Here is a 16,588-nt window from a genome sequence, read left to right on the forward strand (position 1 = left end):
TAACAGGGCATCTGCTTCACAGTGGGGCTGTGGGTGTCTTGGAGGTGGTGCAATGCAAGAGATGTCCTAGAGATAGAGGAAGAAGAATTCCTGCCTGCTGCAACACCCAGTGAATGCCAGCCTTGCCAAGCAAAGCTGGAGCAGGATGCTGTCTTCAGCCTTACTGATTCCTCCAGCTTTATTGATCTCTCCAGGCTTAGCCCTGATCTTGTTGCTCTGATGGGAGATGACCAATGCCCTATAGATGCCCAGCAGATGGACCAGACCTTGGAGCAAAGGGGCGGAGCAAGGCCAACTGTAGGCGTGAGTTTGTCCTGCTGTAGCCAGGGGGTTGTAATCCCTGGGTTAACAGTGGTGCTGCTGATCCATAAATTCCTGTCAAGGGAGGAAAAGTTGACTTTTGGCCAACACAGGAGGTCTCTGACCAACAGAGGCAGGAAATAGCTACAGTGAGTGAATAAATAAATGGTGCAACTGTAGTTCTGCCTTACATGGTCTTCATGGGGAGCTTTCCTTTGTTTTTCAGGTTGGCTATTTATGCTATTGAGTGTGAAAATGATGTCAGCAAAGCCTCTGCTCTTCGCCACAAAGAATATCTGCCCCGAGAATTTTTGCAGGGCCAAGAGATCTCCTTGAGCAGCAAGCCTCAGAGGCTGGTGGAGCTTGCAGGAAACCCCAGCTGCCATGAAGTTCCTGAGGAGTCCCCTCTACTTCCACACATCCAGATCAGTGAGACAGTTGACCCAAACCCATCTAGCATGTAGCTGTGCCCCAGTAAAAGCCCATCTTGCCTAAAATGGACTCATAACCCCCTTCCAGAATATTTCCAATCTCTTTCTCACTGTCTCTCTTTTGCACCTGTTTTTCTATCCTATTCTACACTGCAGCCTTTAAGGCTTTCAGCTGCAGCCTGCTCGGCCTGGCGGTGTTGCTCCAGGTACACCTTGGGGGACAGGGGAAGAGGGAATGGGGAGTTCTCCTTCTGGGATTTTGCTGCTCTCCTGAAAAAGCCTAGGAGATATTTTAGAGAGCCAAGCTCCCAACTGGGCCATTCCCATGCTCACAGGAGCAGGGAAAGCACAGGTTCAGACCAGATAAAGAAAGTCCCCCAAGTTCAAGCTGAGCCTGCTTGGCTGTGGATGGCAGGCAGAAATGGCCATGCTTTGGGAAAAGAAAGGAGGAATACGCCATTCCTTCCCGCAACATTTGTCCCCTGCAATTAGGAGTGGCAACAACAAGCCCACACGAGTCACTCGGCAGCCAGCAAAGCCTCAGTGCCCGCAGGCAGGGGCGGCTGGCGGTGGGGTGGGAAGGGAAAAGCCAAAGTGAGTTCAAGGGTTGCCGGTGTACTTGAGAAAAACTCTTTCTGGTGACACATGCATCAGGTGTTTCCAGACGATAACAAAACCTGCCTGAGGTCATCGATATTTAATTAGCAATGAGCTAGGTTAAACATTATCCTAGGGGCAGGAGGGAGGGGAAAAGTGCTGAATTGGAGCAAGATTTAACTCTTTGCAGAGAAAGGGGAAGAAAAGGGAAGGTTGCTTGCAAGGAGAAGGGTGCTCCATGCTTGGTCCCCATCAGATTCTGACATTAGGCTGAGCAGAGGGGCAGAAAAGCTTTGGGGTACACATGTCTCTTGGGACTCCAGAAGAAAGAGGGGCTTTTTCCCATGGAAATGAAATGAGCTAGATTTGGAAGCTGAGTGCTCCTGCACCCCACCGGCCCTGGGGCAGCCAAGCACGGCTGCTGGAGCAAAACACTGGTGAGCAGTGAGGCTGGTGCCTTGTCTGGGTTCCCCGCCAGAGCCCTCCCGGTCACGGCTGTGCCGACAGCTGGGGCACCGCAGCGCTTGCTCTGGATGGCTGAGTCACAGCCCTGCTACCTGTGTGGGTTTGCACCTGGGTCCCTGCCCTGCCGCCGTCTCCCCTGTTTCCTCTGGCACATATCCCACACCTCCACAGCGGAGACCTGGCTCAGCAACCTGGGGGCATTCACTGCCCCCATGCTGTTCCTTGCCACCTCTCCCCTGCCAAAATTCCCTCCCGGCTGCCCCAAACCTGACACCCATAATTACTCCCAGATCGTAGGGACCGGCTGAAAGACTAAGTGTGAGCCACACCGTGAGGAGGGACATGAAAAACAGCTGCATCCCCTGCCTACAGTCAGGCCTCCCCACCACACCAGCAGCCTTTGACACCAGTGACACCTGGGAAGGCTCCTGCTGGGAGAGGGAAGTGGATCTCTGCTTGGGTTATGGACTGGACAGCACAATCCAGCTTGGGATATGGCCAGCCACAGCCTCTACCAACTGGCCAGTATGCTCAGGTCCTGCTTCTGCCCCTCTTGAAGGGGAGGCGGGTGAAGCTGGGCTGGCATTTTGTTCATCACCCCCTTTGCTTGCCAGTGGCTGGGTGCCAGGGGATGATTCCACTCTGCCTCAAGCAGAGTCTGGGGGACAACTGGCCTTTGGGGGTGCTCAGTGCCACCTCCCCAGGGATGCTGAATGGTTACTTCTTTATCCCTGGCAGCAGTGGTGGTGGTCTCCCATCACTGAGCACCTGGGAGAGATCCCTAGAGAAAAATGGCCTTTGGGGGAAGGGTCTGGGGAGATCCCCAACATGCATGGCAAGGGCCTTGGCTGGGATGGGGCCAGCAGCAGCATGTTCCAACAGCAAGGATGTACATCCTGCCTCCACATCACTGGTGTTGCAAACAAGCTGTCCGGTATAGCTGTACTGCACTTGTGGCATCTCACCCTCTCCTTAGCCCTGCTTCTCACCAGGGCCAGGCACCATGGGCCCTTGCCATGAGCAAGCATACTCCTGCTTTCTTGCCCCTCCTGCAATGATGTCCGTGGACAGAGCCTGCACGTGAGCCATCAGACACAACTGAGGTCCCCTGAAAGTGGGAGAGGGGATGAAGCTGAGGTGAAGGTGTCACAGTTCCAGTCCTGTACCCCCAACCCATGAACTCTAAAAATGGAGTGGAGTGAGGTGGGAAAAATGAGCAAATCGCCTATTTAGGGGCAGAAGAAACAGCAGCAACAACCTCCACATCTTCGAGTAAGGGAAGAGGCTGTAGCCACAGGCAGGGCGGAGCAGGTCGGCAGATGCAAGAACTTCATCTGCAAGGAGCAAGGAAATGTTCCGGAGCTGTTTGATCTTATTGTATGGAGGGAAGCGGGAGTGGGCGTCCAGCCTAGCTGGAACCAAACAATGATTATAAATACCTCCGCCATCAACAGCTCCTCGCCAACCTGGTCTGCCAGAGCCCCACTTGCTGACTGGTTCCTAAAGGGAAAAATTAACTTTGGTTTCCATCCACCCCTCAAACATGGTGGCAGATAGGAGTAGAGTGCACAGCAGACAGCTCTAGCCACAAAGCTGGTGGGGGAATTATCCCTGTGGAATGATATATGTGGGTGTAGCCTCCCCCAGTGACTCCCTGCGTGGCTGTGCCCAGAAGGAACAGCCCCTGTTTGCTTAATTCAGTCTCTACTGCCACTGCTGTCAATGAAGAAGTTAAAGAATATATATTTAAAAAGCCCTGTGATGTGGCAGTTGAGTGTGAAGTGATGCCTGAGCCTGGGGGACAGCCTCAAAGAGGTGTCCCTGTATCCTTTGAGTCCCTGGGCCAGATCCTCACATATGTCTTTTCCTGATTCAATCCTCGAGTTTAAATTTGGTGCCACACATGCTGCCAAGAGTGCCACCTGACACTGGAGTGCTTTGGGGCTTGTGGGGAGCCAAGTGACACCTGGACATCCAGGGGACTCTGGCACAGGGGCTGTCCCTGCTGGGAAGGGAGGACAGCCCTGCACTGTGTTTTGGGGAAGCTGGGAGACTAGAATGTAAATTTAGTATTCTCCACTGAGCCCATCAGTCGCCACAGAAACATGTGATTCCCCAGCACCATGCTCGGGGGAGGATGGAAAGACATCCCAAAACTCACGTGGGCTCCCATAAGTCCCATGTCCAGCCAGGGAGCAGCACCACACCAGGAGCACTGATATCCCCGTGTCAAAGCCCTGGTGGCCGTGAGAATAAAGGAGCTTCAGTTTTGGCTTTGGACAGGGAGCTTGGGCTGCCCACAGGGCTGCGATCCTGGAGCAGGGCTGCCTGCCACTCCCTTGCCTTGTGCAGAGAATGCCTTTGTGGGGACCCATCTCCTCACCACATCCATCCCCCCAGGTCCCACAGGCACTTCTAAGGGTTGGTGAGAAGCCAGCAAGTTGTCAGGTACAAAAGAAGTCCTCAGGCCGGGGGGGGGGGCTGCAAATCAAATGCACGCCGCCCTCGGAAAAGCCCAGCGGAGCTGCTCTGGCAGAAAAGCTGCCGCAATGCATGAACCTGGCTGTGGCTCCCCTGGGGCACCCTCATCAGCCCCTCTCCCCCATCAAGCATACTTGAAGCTCCCTGCTTGTCACTGGGATCAAAGGCAGGGGCCGAGGTGGGAGGCAGCGTGTCAGCTGGGCCACTTGTGAAGCTGACTGTGGGAGCCAAGACCTCCAACTTGAACCCAGTTTTTTTTCACCCCCCCCCAGGCATCATTACACACTTCTAAGGTCTCCGCTCCAGCGTCCCAGCTGCATTTTGTTTCATCTGCAGCAAGGGAAAGAGGCAGTGCTCAAGCCAGATGCCTTTAGAAAAGAGACCCCCCAACCAGAACCACTGGGTCTCAGCCCCTGCACTGCTGGCAGCTGGGAAGCGCTGGGTGCTGGGGGTGAAACCCAGTCCCACTGCCCAGCTGCAGCCCTCCCACCACCAGCTGGGACAGGGCACATTCCCACGGCACCCAGTGTTATTTCAGCAGGGTCAGGGCTGTCTATCCCTGTCCTCCTGCAGCTCTCGGGCCGGTCAGACTCACCAGGGTGAAGGATCTTTTCTGACCAGACTACAATGTTGTTGTATGTTTTGAAGCAGGGAAGATGCACTCAAGAAGCACCACCATGGCCTTCATGGAGCTGCAGGGAATGAGATGACAGTGCCAGAGAGAAAAAACTCACAGTCATTTGAAAACAACGTAAGTCATTCGGGAGCTGCTGGACCAATGTGTGACCTGCAATTGCTGCCTATTGCACTGGGGACTCACCAAAACAGAGGAACATGAAGGCTGGGGGACAAGGGCTGCAGGGTGGACCCAGGTTTTTGGAGCAGGAGGCTTTGCTGAAGCCAGCGTGGCATACCCTGGCTTCACTCCCTGCCCACATGGCTCGGCAGGGACATCCCAAACCAGGATCCCAGGACCCTCCCCACCAAGGTGTCTGGGTGTTATCCTGGGCTCTCTGAAGCCCTCAGGGGAGCTGAGAGGGCTCACATAGCCCGGATGACCCAGACTCAGCTAAACATGGTTTTTCTCCAGGCAAGTCCCACCAGCTAGCCCTCGGGGACAAGTGTCTTGCACACCATTTACAGAGGGAGGAGCGCCACCTCCTGACGTTGGATGTCCCCAGGATTCCAGGAAACCACTTTTGTGGGTTTTCTTCCCCCATCCGCTGTTTTATCAGTCAGCAACAATCGCTTCAAGAATAAACAAACAAGTCTGGCATTGGGGTTCAAAACAAAGCAACTCCTCCTGCCGGATACGCCAAGCATCTTCAGCAAGGACATTTCTTCAGGAATGCTTCCATCTACTTAGATGCCGATTTTACTAAAAATACCCTGCGCTGCCCTTTGTTAACTTCAAAATACAAACAGGACCTCCCCAGCCCCCACAGATGTCCCACCAAAAGGTGTGGTTTGGTAAAATTAGACGATTTTACTGATTTTCATCACAGTAGTGCAGTTTGTCACAGATACTCATCCCCAACACATCCATGTATCCTGACAATCCCAGATCCCTTGGATGCATCTGACTGGTGTAATGGAAGGAGCAGTGGCAGACAGGGTTGGTAGAGAGCCATGCCATTCCTAGCACATACCAGCTTTAAAAAATGGTAAGCCCACCGAAGGTGGGAGAAAACCCTGTCCTCAGAGCTGCTCATAAAACTGTAGCCTCAGGATGGACAGAGGTTGAGAATTCCACTTTTCTGCATCAGGGGTAATACAAATTTAAGGTTATTCTGTACGTACCTGCTGATTTGAGACTTGTGACAGAGGGGAAAAAACTAGATGAGACTTCTCCTATCTCGCATATAGCCGCAATCAGCCAGCAGGTCGATCTGTTAAATAAGGCTGACAGGGAGACAGCCAGCTTATGCAGTCACCCAGTCTGGTTTCTAGGGAAACAAGGTAAATGTTTTTCCTCCTTCTCACCACCTTTTAAGTCTTGGAAGGCACTAATGCCTCTCACAGGAAATAATCTCTACATCCCACCTTTCCCAGCTTCAGTTAAAGAGCAAACAGCACAAAACCAGGTCTGTTTCAGGGCAGTGTAACACTTGGGTGTGAAGGTCTGGAGTTACTGCCTTAGCTGCTGCCACATCTCCAATTATGGTCAGTGAAGGATACACCAAACCATCCCAGTATTTTCAGTCAGGCAGTAACACAACACTAGTGGCACTCACAGCTCTCTCTCCTTTCTGAGGGTGCAATGCAGAAGTCATCCTTCTCCCCATCCAGGCAGGCCTGCTTCCTATCACCATGCAGCAGGGAAAGGACATGGACTCGGGAATAGCCAGCTGCTGTGAGTTTGGAATTTGTCACAGTACCTGCTGCCTTCTGCTGTTCTCAGGAACAGCAACAAACTGTATCTGCAAAGCATGCAGGTTACCGCCCATACTACCAAAACTAGTTTCCATGGCAACAAGCATCAGCCATTTACCTCAAATTTAGTGATTTCAACTGTCTGAAGTAGTTAATTTCAAACCCCGTTTGACTTAAAGCTCTCCATCTACCCACCAGAGGATTAACACGAGAATACCTCAGTAAATGCAAATGCATTTAGGGCTCCTGCTTTACTATTTCACGTGACCAGAGAAGCCTTGCTCTGCCCCAAAATATTTGCTCTCCAAAACCAGCAATGGCAGCTTTATTCTCATTAAAGGAACTCTGCTACAAGGTGGAGCTTAACACAGCAATGTATACACCAAGAGCCAAAGTTAATTTGTTTAAAACGTTTATTTTTTGGTCTGAGAGCACATAGGCCACAGGACCATTCCACCCAATTACGCCGTCTCCTCTTTTGCAATACGATCCTTCTTGAGTGGTCCCTGAAAAAAAAGCCCAAAAAACAAACTATGTAAACAGCAGTCTGCACCAAAGACATCACATTACAATTACAGTAACTCAAGGCAAAAAAAGTCCCCCCATATCGCAACCCATTGGAAACCCTAAGCCCCCTCCCCAGGGCCAGGGATTTCAGGGAAAACTGAAGCTGGCGCAGCTGCACTGCAGCGATCTGATGCCTTTGGACGAGCCAGAGCAGGGATGCTGGGGCCACCTGGTGGGGAAGCTCCTGCACAGTCCTAAGCACGGCACTGCTCCGGTCTGATTCCCTCAGCACTCCCGGGTGCTTTCTCCAGCAAGTGACAAACTGGGAATGCCAACCACTGCGAGCACCATCCTTCTGAGCTACGTTTATAGGAGCTGAAGCGGTTCCATGTTTCATCACTGAACAACTTGCGCTGAAACAAGGCAACGTCCCTCAGACACCAAGCACTGCCAGAGCAGAAGTGAGGCCCCCTGCAGTTATGCCCAAGTTGACAGGAGGAGGCCTCTTGAGTGAAGCTGCACACTTTGTTTCACAGAAATTTTGGCATGACAGCCCAAAGGTCAAGCTGTAAGTTGCAATTAGAGACAATATGGTGATGTACAACACAAAGCTGCCCAGAAAGTGCCCTTACCATGAAAGCCTTCTTCTCTTCAGCTGTCTGGAAACGGCCATGACCAAATTTGGAGGTTGTGTCAATGAACTTCAAGTCAATCTTCTCCAGGGCCCGGCGCTTGGTCTGCACAAGCAGGGACTACAAAGAGAAACGCCAGGTGAGTATGCAGCAGGACCCTTCCAGTGCCACTGCACTGGCTACTTCCTGTCACCTCTATGTCTACCGTCTCCTCAGTCACTCTGACTTCAGACTTCAGCTGCTATGATGTGCAAGGAGGACTTGACAATAAGCCATCCCATCCTGCACCCTTGGCCTTCAAGGCCAGTCAGCTCACAGCAGGTGAGCCCCACTCTGCCTGCCAGTGTCCTTATGGCCCAGAAGAATTCTCAAGTCTAAAGCATGCCTATCACTACAAACAACCCTGGACTGAATTACTGGGAGAAAGGACCTCATGCCACTCCCAAAATCATTACTGTGAGGTGGGTTTGTCCACATAGAGCTTTTCTTTCCAGCACCTATATGATACCCAAGAGCTGCAAACACACCTGCACCAGAGGCAGCACAGCTCACTCCAGCCCATGTGACAGCAGACTGCACTACTCACCTTGCGCAGAGTTAGGACCCTTTTCTTGGTCCCCACAACACAGCCCTTCACCATGATGAAATCATTGGTCACCTCGCCATAGTGGACAAAGCCTCCCTGAGCAAGGAAGAGAACAGTTAGTGCTCTGTACTAAGAAGGACGAGTGATCACATCTGCCTCCAGCTTGATGTTCTCGTACCATTTCTGGGCCTTGGCCATTCCCACATTCACTGAAATCCTGCTCCCAGTATTGCCTTTCACTAGTCAAATTTCTTTATACAGCAATTTAGTTGCTGTGTAAGACTTTTGTTAATAGCAGAGGAGGCTGACAAAACAGCAAAAGCCGCTCTCGCTGTTATTCCTTGTAAATTTGTAAGTACCATTCCTAGGTCTGTAACGTCTCTGTATTGCCACATAATAAATTGAACTTGCAAGTTACACAAGTCAATGCTGACAGTAAGCAACACCATCTCCCGAAGCAGCAGTTTTATCTTGAGAGCTCTTCATTCTGTCCTTTTGCAACTTATACCAGGCCCACTTTCCCCTAAGGATTGCAGCTCGTAAGCAAAGTCTTGGCACAAAGCTGCAGCAACTCACCAGAGGATTAATGCTCTTGTCAGACAAGTCATAATCAGTTGATGCATTGTTTTTGATCAGCTTTCCATCCTTGATTTGGTAACCTTGGCCAATCTTGTAGATCTAAAAATGGAGAGAAATTCAACTTCACAAAAAGTAGGAAAAAGGGCCTGTCATCAGATAAAATGCATGCAGTTCTACATAGGGTCAGAGAAAAAAATGTCTGCTGCACTTTGAAAACATGTGGCCATACAAGAATTTGATGGTTAATCAACACAACATGCTATGGTTACTGTCCCCAAGATCACATTCTGACAGAGCGAAACATCCAAAGCCAATGTCTCTGCTCTGTTCACTGACATGGCGGGGAGTCACATCAGGCAGCTCTCATTTCCTCCCAGCAGTTCAGAGACACAAACCTTCTTATTGATCTCGGTGCGGTGGTGGTAGCCCTTCTGCCCAGCGCGGGCCACGGAGAAGGCCACGCGTGCCGGGTGCCAGGCGCCGATGCAGGCCACTTTGCGCAGACCCCTGTGAGTCTTGCGCGGAAGCTTCTTGGTGTGCCAGCGGCTGGTCACGCCTGCAACGAACCAAAGCAGTGCTCACAACCTCTGACAAGCTGAGAGACCACCAAACTAGAGGTCAGGCCACCTTTCAAGCTGCAGTCCCCAGACAACAGAAGGGAAGCCCAAACCCAGCATTCCAGGAATTATTCAACATTTCCCGGTGAAGCTCCCTCTCTGGCTGTCCCTGGGTTGCGTTCTCAGAAGGAAGGCAGCATGGAATGACTCCTCACAGATGTCAGGCGCTGTGCCCAGCGCTCATTCCATGGTCTCATCATTGAACTGTGACAGCAATATGGATTTACCTCCCCAGCCCTTGGCACACACACACGTGAAAAAACTCAAGGCTAGGATTTCATTAAAAACTGTATCCAATCACAGCCTTTTATGTGCTTACCTTTATATCCCTTGCCCTTGGTGACTCCAATGACATCTATCATCTCATCCTGGCCAAAGACTGTTGACACAGGCACCTGCTGTTCCAGCTTCTCCCGGGCCCAATCCACTTTATCAGCAACAGTGCCACCATTCACCTGGATCTCCATCAGGTGAGATTTCTTCTGTCTCAGGGGAAGCAAACGCATCTAGAAAACAGAAAGAAGGAAATTCAGGTCCTGGTCTTCCAAGATGGATTTATATTAATAAGCCAACTATCCTTCCAATCCTGGCCTAAACTGTTTTCCTTACTATATTTATTCTTTTCAAGATATAAAACTTTAACAAGGCCCTCCACTAACGGGAAAGGCTGTATTGTGGCTGAAATGCCAAGTCACTGCATCTGGAAGTTATATGCCACCCATAGGACCAGAGTTCTCTAACCTCACAGCCACCAAGCAAACTCCAGCAAGGAAGAACAGGAAGACAAGAAGGAGCAATAGTTTTAAACTGCAAAAGTGTGGATTTAGACTGGACATTAAGAAGGAATTTATTATGAGGGTGGTGAGTCAGTGTCACAAGTTGCCCAGAGAAGCTGTGGAGGCCCCATCCCCTAAAGTGTTTAGTCATGTCTGACAGGGCCCTGAGCAACCTGTCCTTGTGGAAGGTGTCCCTGCCCATGGCAGGGGGGTTGGCACTAGATGATCTTTAAGGTCCCTTCCAACCCAAGCCATTCTGTAATAAAGTCTGCCACACTGAAGGCCTCTTAGGGCAGAGGCTTTACAGCTGCTTCTGCTACATTTAGCGCACAGAGGGACTGGTGAGCATAGAAAGAGCAACTGCAATACTATCTTTGCTGTTTAATACAGAAAACTAATTCTAGTAAAATCAGCCATGTCATAACTAGACATCTTATTGCATTTCAAACCAACTCAAAATATAACTGCATCTTCCAAGAAAGTCTGGCTGAGTACTGACAGCTGGGGAGACACTACCACATTACTCAGCAGTACAGCTCCTCCAGCTGAGCAAGAGAAGCCACCAAAAAGATCTCTGAGTGCTTCCAGTCCAGATAGAATGCAGCCTGAAATGATGCTGAGCAGACAAACCCCACGGTTCAGTGATCAGTCTGGTATTATTTGTAGGTGGAATTAAGAGCCTCTAGGTCTACATGGTATCAGCAAAGGACTGAACACAAGAAGTTCCTACTACAGTTCAGTCTCTTTTGGACACTCCTTCAGAAGACTGCCAGTGATTGTCCTCAGGGCTGCTCAAGCATCCTGGGAGCACAGCTCTGTGCCTAATAAATTTACAGTCAGCATCAGGCTGCAGGGAAGGGCAGAATACCCCTAAAGAGATGGATCAAGTTTCATGCCTGCTCTCTCAGCTGTTTCTAGCATACCTGAGTCCTGTAGGCACTTACCTGAGTGTGAGCCATGACTCTAATAACCTGGCAGTACTTCTTCATGCTATTGAAATCTTTCTCCAACTGCTTTTTGCCCTCCTCATCTTGCCATTTCTTGCAGTATTTGGTGAAGGCCTTCTTCTTGGACTTGTGCCTTCAGGAGCAGAGCAGAGACAAGGTTTGGCTAAGCCCTTCATCAATCCCCAGGCAAGTGGGGACGAGCGGAAGGAGCTGCCACCTTAGCTGGTTTTGGCTCATTGCCAGCTTCTAATGACTCTTCCACTGGCAAGCGGAGCCTTGAGCTCATCAGACAGTGGCAAAATTGCCAAAGCTGAGCGGAGCTGCCATGAATTCCAAAGCAGATTAACATTCACAGTACAGAAGACAAAGGACTGTAGAGAGATGTCAAACAGTAACAGAAAAAAACCAGACCTTTAAAGGGATTGTGAGGTGACTACCATCTGCTCCAAAATACCATCATTCCCCCCCTTGTGTGCCTGACAGCAAGGTCCTTACTGAAACACCCTTGAGATCTTTATGGCTCAACTCTGACGTCTTTTCAGCCTGCCAAGTTCATAAACAGGCTGTGAGCTCTAGACACGCTGGAGCCGCACTCAGGCAAATGCACATACTTTCAATCACAACAGTGCCTGGAACAGCAATCAGAAGTAACACTTGTCTTCCCCTTTCCTGAGAAAACAGGGCTACAGTCAGGACTCGACACTCAACAACAAGCGCCAGAGGCGATTTCCTTATGTCCGCCCGTCGAAGTATCATCATGTGTAGCCGGTTAAGGAGATCTCAGGCAAAAAACAAACTGTCACCCCCATGCCAAGAAGGGCATGACCTAACATCATGCTGTCACCCTCACAGGGAAATTCACAGTCTATCCCATCATTAGGCCAGCTATCAAGGCCAAACACTAATTGCTGAAAAGCCTCCTCAAAAAGCTGTACAAGTATCATCTGCAACCCAGCAGAAGAAATATAAACTGTGGCACGGGGTTACCACAAGGCAAGGCCCTGCTCTCTTACCAGTTCTTGTAGAAGCGACGCTTACACTCATCACTGATGTGCTCAGCAAAGATGGTCTTGAAGCTACGGAGACCACGAGGGGTCTGCACATATCCCACGATGCCCACAATGACCATGGGAGGGGTCTCTATTATAGTCACTGCCTCGACCACCTCCTTCTTGTTCACCTCTGGAGGGAGGCAGAAATATAGCACAATTAACACCAGCATCAGCTATTAAACATCACCTGTTCTTTCTCACTCCCAAATCCTTCATGTGGAAGGTTAAATGATAAAAGTTCTCTTTGTAAAGATGATACATGTGATGATACAAAGTGATCAACTCTAAACCATAATTTAGCGCCTTGCAACAATTTGGGACTGGTTCAACAGAAAGGACAGCAAATCCCAGCAGGCAAAATGGATGGTAGCAAGTAACAGAATCACATTCAGGACTAGATAACCAGCAATAATATGCCAAAGGCAACTGAGTGATGTCTCTGCATCCAGAAGAGCCATTCTAAGGAGCCTGTTACCCTACAGCTAAACCAAACCAGGAGGTCTCTGTGCAGCTCAGGAACAGAACAACAAAACCAGTAAAGAGAGGCTGCCAGAAATGAAGTCTTGCTGCTGGGACAACACTCACATGGAAGTGGGAGGGGTTTGGGTGCTTCATACACCACCCACTCAAGGGCGTGGAAGGTGGGTGAAGCCCAGGGCTGCTACTGAACAGGGCACCCGCCACCACCCATTAACACCCCCCTCTCCTCCATTAGGAGGCGCAGTAATACATACTAGACCCAGGCCTGTCGACTTCCCGGACGATGTGGGTCATGCCAGCTTTGTAACCCAGGAAGGCAGTGAGGTGGACAGGCTTGCTCGGGTCATCCTTGGGGAAGCTCTTGACTTTGCCCCTGTGGCGGCTGCTGCGCTTGCGGGGCAGGAAGCCCAGGGATCCGTGTCTGGGAGCCGAGAACTTGCGGTGAGACTGTGGGCAGGAAACAGACAGGTAAGTGCTTGCTGCAGGGATCTGCTCACAGCCACCCAAGGGTTAATTCTCTCCTTGTCTGAAAACATAATTATGTATCTACCAGACAATTCACATTCTAGGTATTTTTCTCAGTATCAGCTGTGTGGCTCCTGAATTCCATTATGTTACAAGAATGTAATCCTCATGTCCCAACTACGCCCTTCCCCGATTTAACATTCCTCCCCTTCCAAGCTTATTTAAAGGCCTCACCAAGTCCCACTCTAGCTAGAAAGCTGGAGCTTGGCCACAGCAAGACACCCTAATTTCAGTCCCCTGCACAAGTCTAGAAAACAGAGCACAGAAAACTTTACAACATCTTTCAATGAATCAGTAACAAAGTGTTACAGAAGTAATTTCCGTTTGAAAAACTCCAGTAACCCGACATTTCAACATCCACCGTAGCCAGTAATTTTGGACAGAAGTGCAGTTTTGTTTCCTCAGGTTTTTATCTGAAATACCACCCCTGAAGCCTCGCTCTGCAATCTGAGAGCCACATAAAGCTGGGTTCTATCTGGAGAACTCTTAGCCCCAAAAAACAACTACCCGTTCAACCTCACACCCGAATCTCTAAAAAATATCGCACAGCTAAGCAAAAAGCAAACAAGAAACGTTTTCTATTTTTTAGAAATACTTGCCACGCGTTACGCCGAGCGAAATTTACAGCCCAAAAAGGACATTACTGCGGGAGCCCCCCAGAGAACAACCACCCGCGTCCCCACAAAAGGTACCAAACGCCCCCGCGCCGCGCAAGCCACGCAGACCCCGCGCCCCGTCGGGCCCGCCCGGCCTCCCCGCGGCAGCGCCTCGCCCGCGCCCCGAAAGGAGCCCCGGAGGGCCTGGCGCAGGGCGATGGCGCCGGATGGCGGAGGATGGCGCCGGATGGCGGAGGATGGCGCGGGATGGCGGAGGATGGCGCGGGATGGCGGAGGATGGCGCGGGATGGCGGAGGATGGCGCGGGATGGCGGAGGATGGCGCGGGATGGCGGAGGATGGCGCGGCCGGGCCGGGCCCGCAGCACTCACCATCTTGTCCCCGCGCTCGCCGGAAGGACCGCGCCCCCTGCGCGCCGCCTTTATAAGCGCTCCGCTCCAGGTCTCGCGAGAGGTGCGCCCGCAGTGCTACGGGCAGCGAGCGGGGCCTGAAAGGTTCGCGGGCAGCGATGGGCGGAAACGCTGCAGCGTAGGCAATGTCTGGCGGGGGCGCTTCGGTGCCCGCTCAGACAATGTGACACTGGAGTTTAAAAGAGCGCAGGATAAGGAAGGAACGTAGTAAAGCACATGCAGCCCTTCACAGGAGTGTTTGGCTGTGGTTCTGCAGCGCGTTATGCAGGCCCGTGCCGCCCTTCGGGATGTTGATGCCACACACTGTGTCCCTCCCGAACAGGTGCGGCTTCTCCTTTCCACGTTGCTGGTTCCAGACTGGGAGCGTCCCAGGGCAGCGTTGAAGTGGTTCCATTAAACAGCTCTGCAGCCGTCGGAGGCTCTGAGGAACCACGAGCAAAGGGCACTTGGCAAACCTTGCAGAAGATGTGAGGCAGTGTGAGGAAACATGGTAACGTGAGAGAAAGAAAAAATTAAAAATTAATTAGATAAAATAGGCTTCCCTGCTAGCACCGCCATCCCACAGCTTTTGCTTGTATCTCAAAATAGAAAAAGGTATCAAACAACTTCTTCACACAGGGATGTGTTCTCAGGCTGGTTATGTGTTCTCCAGGGGCCGTATCCCACTGTGTATTCCCACGGTGCTTGGTACGGTGCAGCTCCAAACTCAATCAAGGCCTCTGTGTGCTGCTGTTGAATTCATAAAAACAATAAACAATAAACCCAATGTCCATGCTCAAGTTACTCTGTGAGAGAGGAACTGAAAATAAGGCTTTCAGTGGAACCTGTCTGGACCAGCTGTTATTCATGCTGTTGTTTCTTTGGCTCCATTTATTGCAATTCTGGCACATGGATGAGCACTGTGAGGACCAGCCATGTCTCTGAGAGATGTTGGATGGCTTGGGCCACGTCAGAAAATTGCCCCCATGAGAGCTGGCACTGTGTATCTTCAGGGCAGGAGTGAAGCAAAGCTGAGGTGAAACCTGAACAGGGAAGGAGCTGGGAGACAGGAGATAAATTATTCACTCCCCCGTCATTGATACCGGGAAATCAGACAGGACCTGGCTGAAGAAGTTCCCTCAGACTTGCCTGGATTTGGAACTGCACGTCACCTTTACAGGATAACTGATATGCTGCGCAGCTCTGGCTGACACATCCCCTAAAGTGGCTCTGGTCTTCAGCCAGAAATGCTGCATCTCTTGGCCAAGGAGATGAAGGAGGACCACCCTAAAGGATCTGGAGTAGACCCAGTCTGAGGAGCAGGAGAGGGTAACAGGGCTGAGCAGAGCTGTCCATTTCAGCCAGCTGCCTGTTGGGCTGGGCTGGCTAAAGACCAGGTGAGGAGGTGTCAAAAAAAATGATGCTGTGAGATGTGGTCCCTCCAAGGACCACCATAGGTTAAGCGTGGAGCACACAAACTGCTTACCTGATTTTTCACATCACTGGAGAGGCAGAACATGCACCTGTTAGCTGGGAGAAAACAGAAAAAGGAGTCATTCCTTTGGAGGAATGACTTCTGGCCACTTGCTCTCATTGTCAGGGTGTCACGTTGCCTCTGGGTCAGCCTGAGAGCCTCAGACGAGGTAATGTGGGCTGAACCCAGGGCTCAGATCACTGGCATGGCATCAGGCATGCAGTGGGCTGGTGTCCTAGTTCAGCTGGAGGGACCAGCTAACCCTGTGTGGTGGTGATCAAACCTGTGTATTCCACCCCCTCTATTCATTCCCCAAGGACAATGGGCCATTAGCAGCAGCTGCCCAGGGAGCCATTATCACCTTCACACCCAGCCTGAGGGGGGCGGAGCTGCCAATGGGCCATCAACAGCTCAACAACCCCTGGCTCCCAGAGTTAATCACCCATTGTGTGAGTCCCCGCCCAGGGGGAGGGACTGAGTGCTCCCTGAGGGTACATAAGTGGTGGGTAAGAAGACCTCGGGAACCTTCTTGTCGGATCCAGAGCAGCAGCAGGACCTCGACAGCAGGAGATCACCGCTCTCGCCCAGACCACAGCCCTCGCCTGCACCAACAGGTTTTTCTTTTCCTTTTGCTCTGGACTTGGGGGAGCCACAGGGGTCTCAGCACAAGGGCAAACAAACCCCCTTGGGTTTGTGCCCCAGGACACTGGGTTATACTGCTGGGGTATTGTGAGTTGAAAGCAATTTCCCTTGTGTATCAGT

General features: G+C 51.3%; 1 protein-coding gene and 1 non-coding gene across 2 annotated transcripts; both read right to left on the reverse strand.

Annotated features, from left to right (window-relative positions):
• Nucleotides 1-7,042: 7,042 nt before the first annotated feature.
• RPL3 (ribosomal protein L3) lies at nucleotides 7,043-14,393 on the reverse strand. The gene is made up of 10 exons (XM_071551792.1): nucleotides 14,335-14,393; nucleotides 13,078-13,270; nucleotides 12,305-12,473; nucleotides 11,289-11,424; nucleotides 9,888-10,074; nucleotides 9,347-9,507; nucleotides 8,949-9,050; nucleotides 8,373-8,468; nucleotides 7,787-7,906; nucleotides 7,043-7,153 (listed from the first exon to the last, which is right to left on the reverse strand). The coding sequence occupies exons 1-10, from the start codon at nucleotides 14,335-14,337 to the stop codon at nucleotides 7,109-7,111; spliced, it is 1,212 nt and encodes a 403-aa protein (XP_071407893.1). The 5' UTR covers nucleotides 14,338-14,393; the 3' UTR covers nucleotides 7,043-7,108.
• Nucleotides 9,685-9,776, reverse strand: LOC139670780 (small nucleolar RNA U83B). The gene has a single exon (XR_011697555.1). It is a non-coding gene; the product is annotated as a small nucleolar RNA U83B (small nucleolar RNA).
• Nucleotides 14,394-16,588: the final 2,195 nt, after the last annotated feature.

Source organism: Pithys albifrons, chromosome 3 (assembly GCF_047495875.1).
Source record: "Pithys albifrons albifrons isolate INPA30051 chromosome 3, PitAlb_v1, whole genome shotgun sequence".
Taxonomy (NCBI): Eukaryota; Metazoa; Chordata; class Aves; order Passeriformes; family Thamnophilidae; genus Pithys; species Pithys albifrons.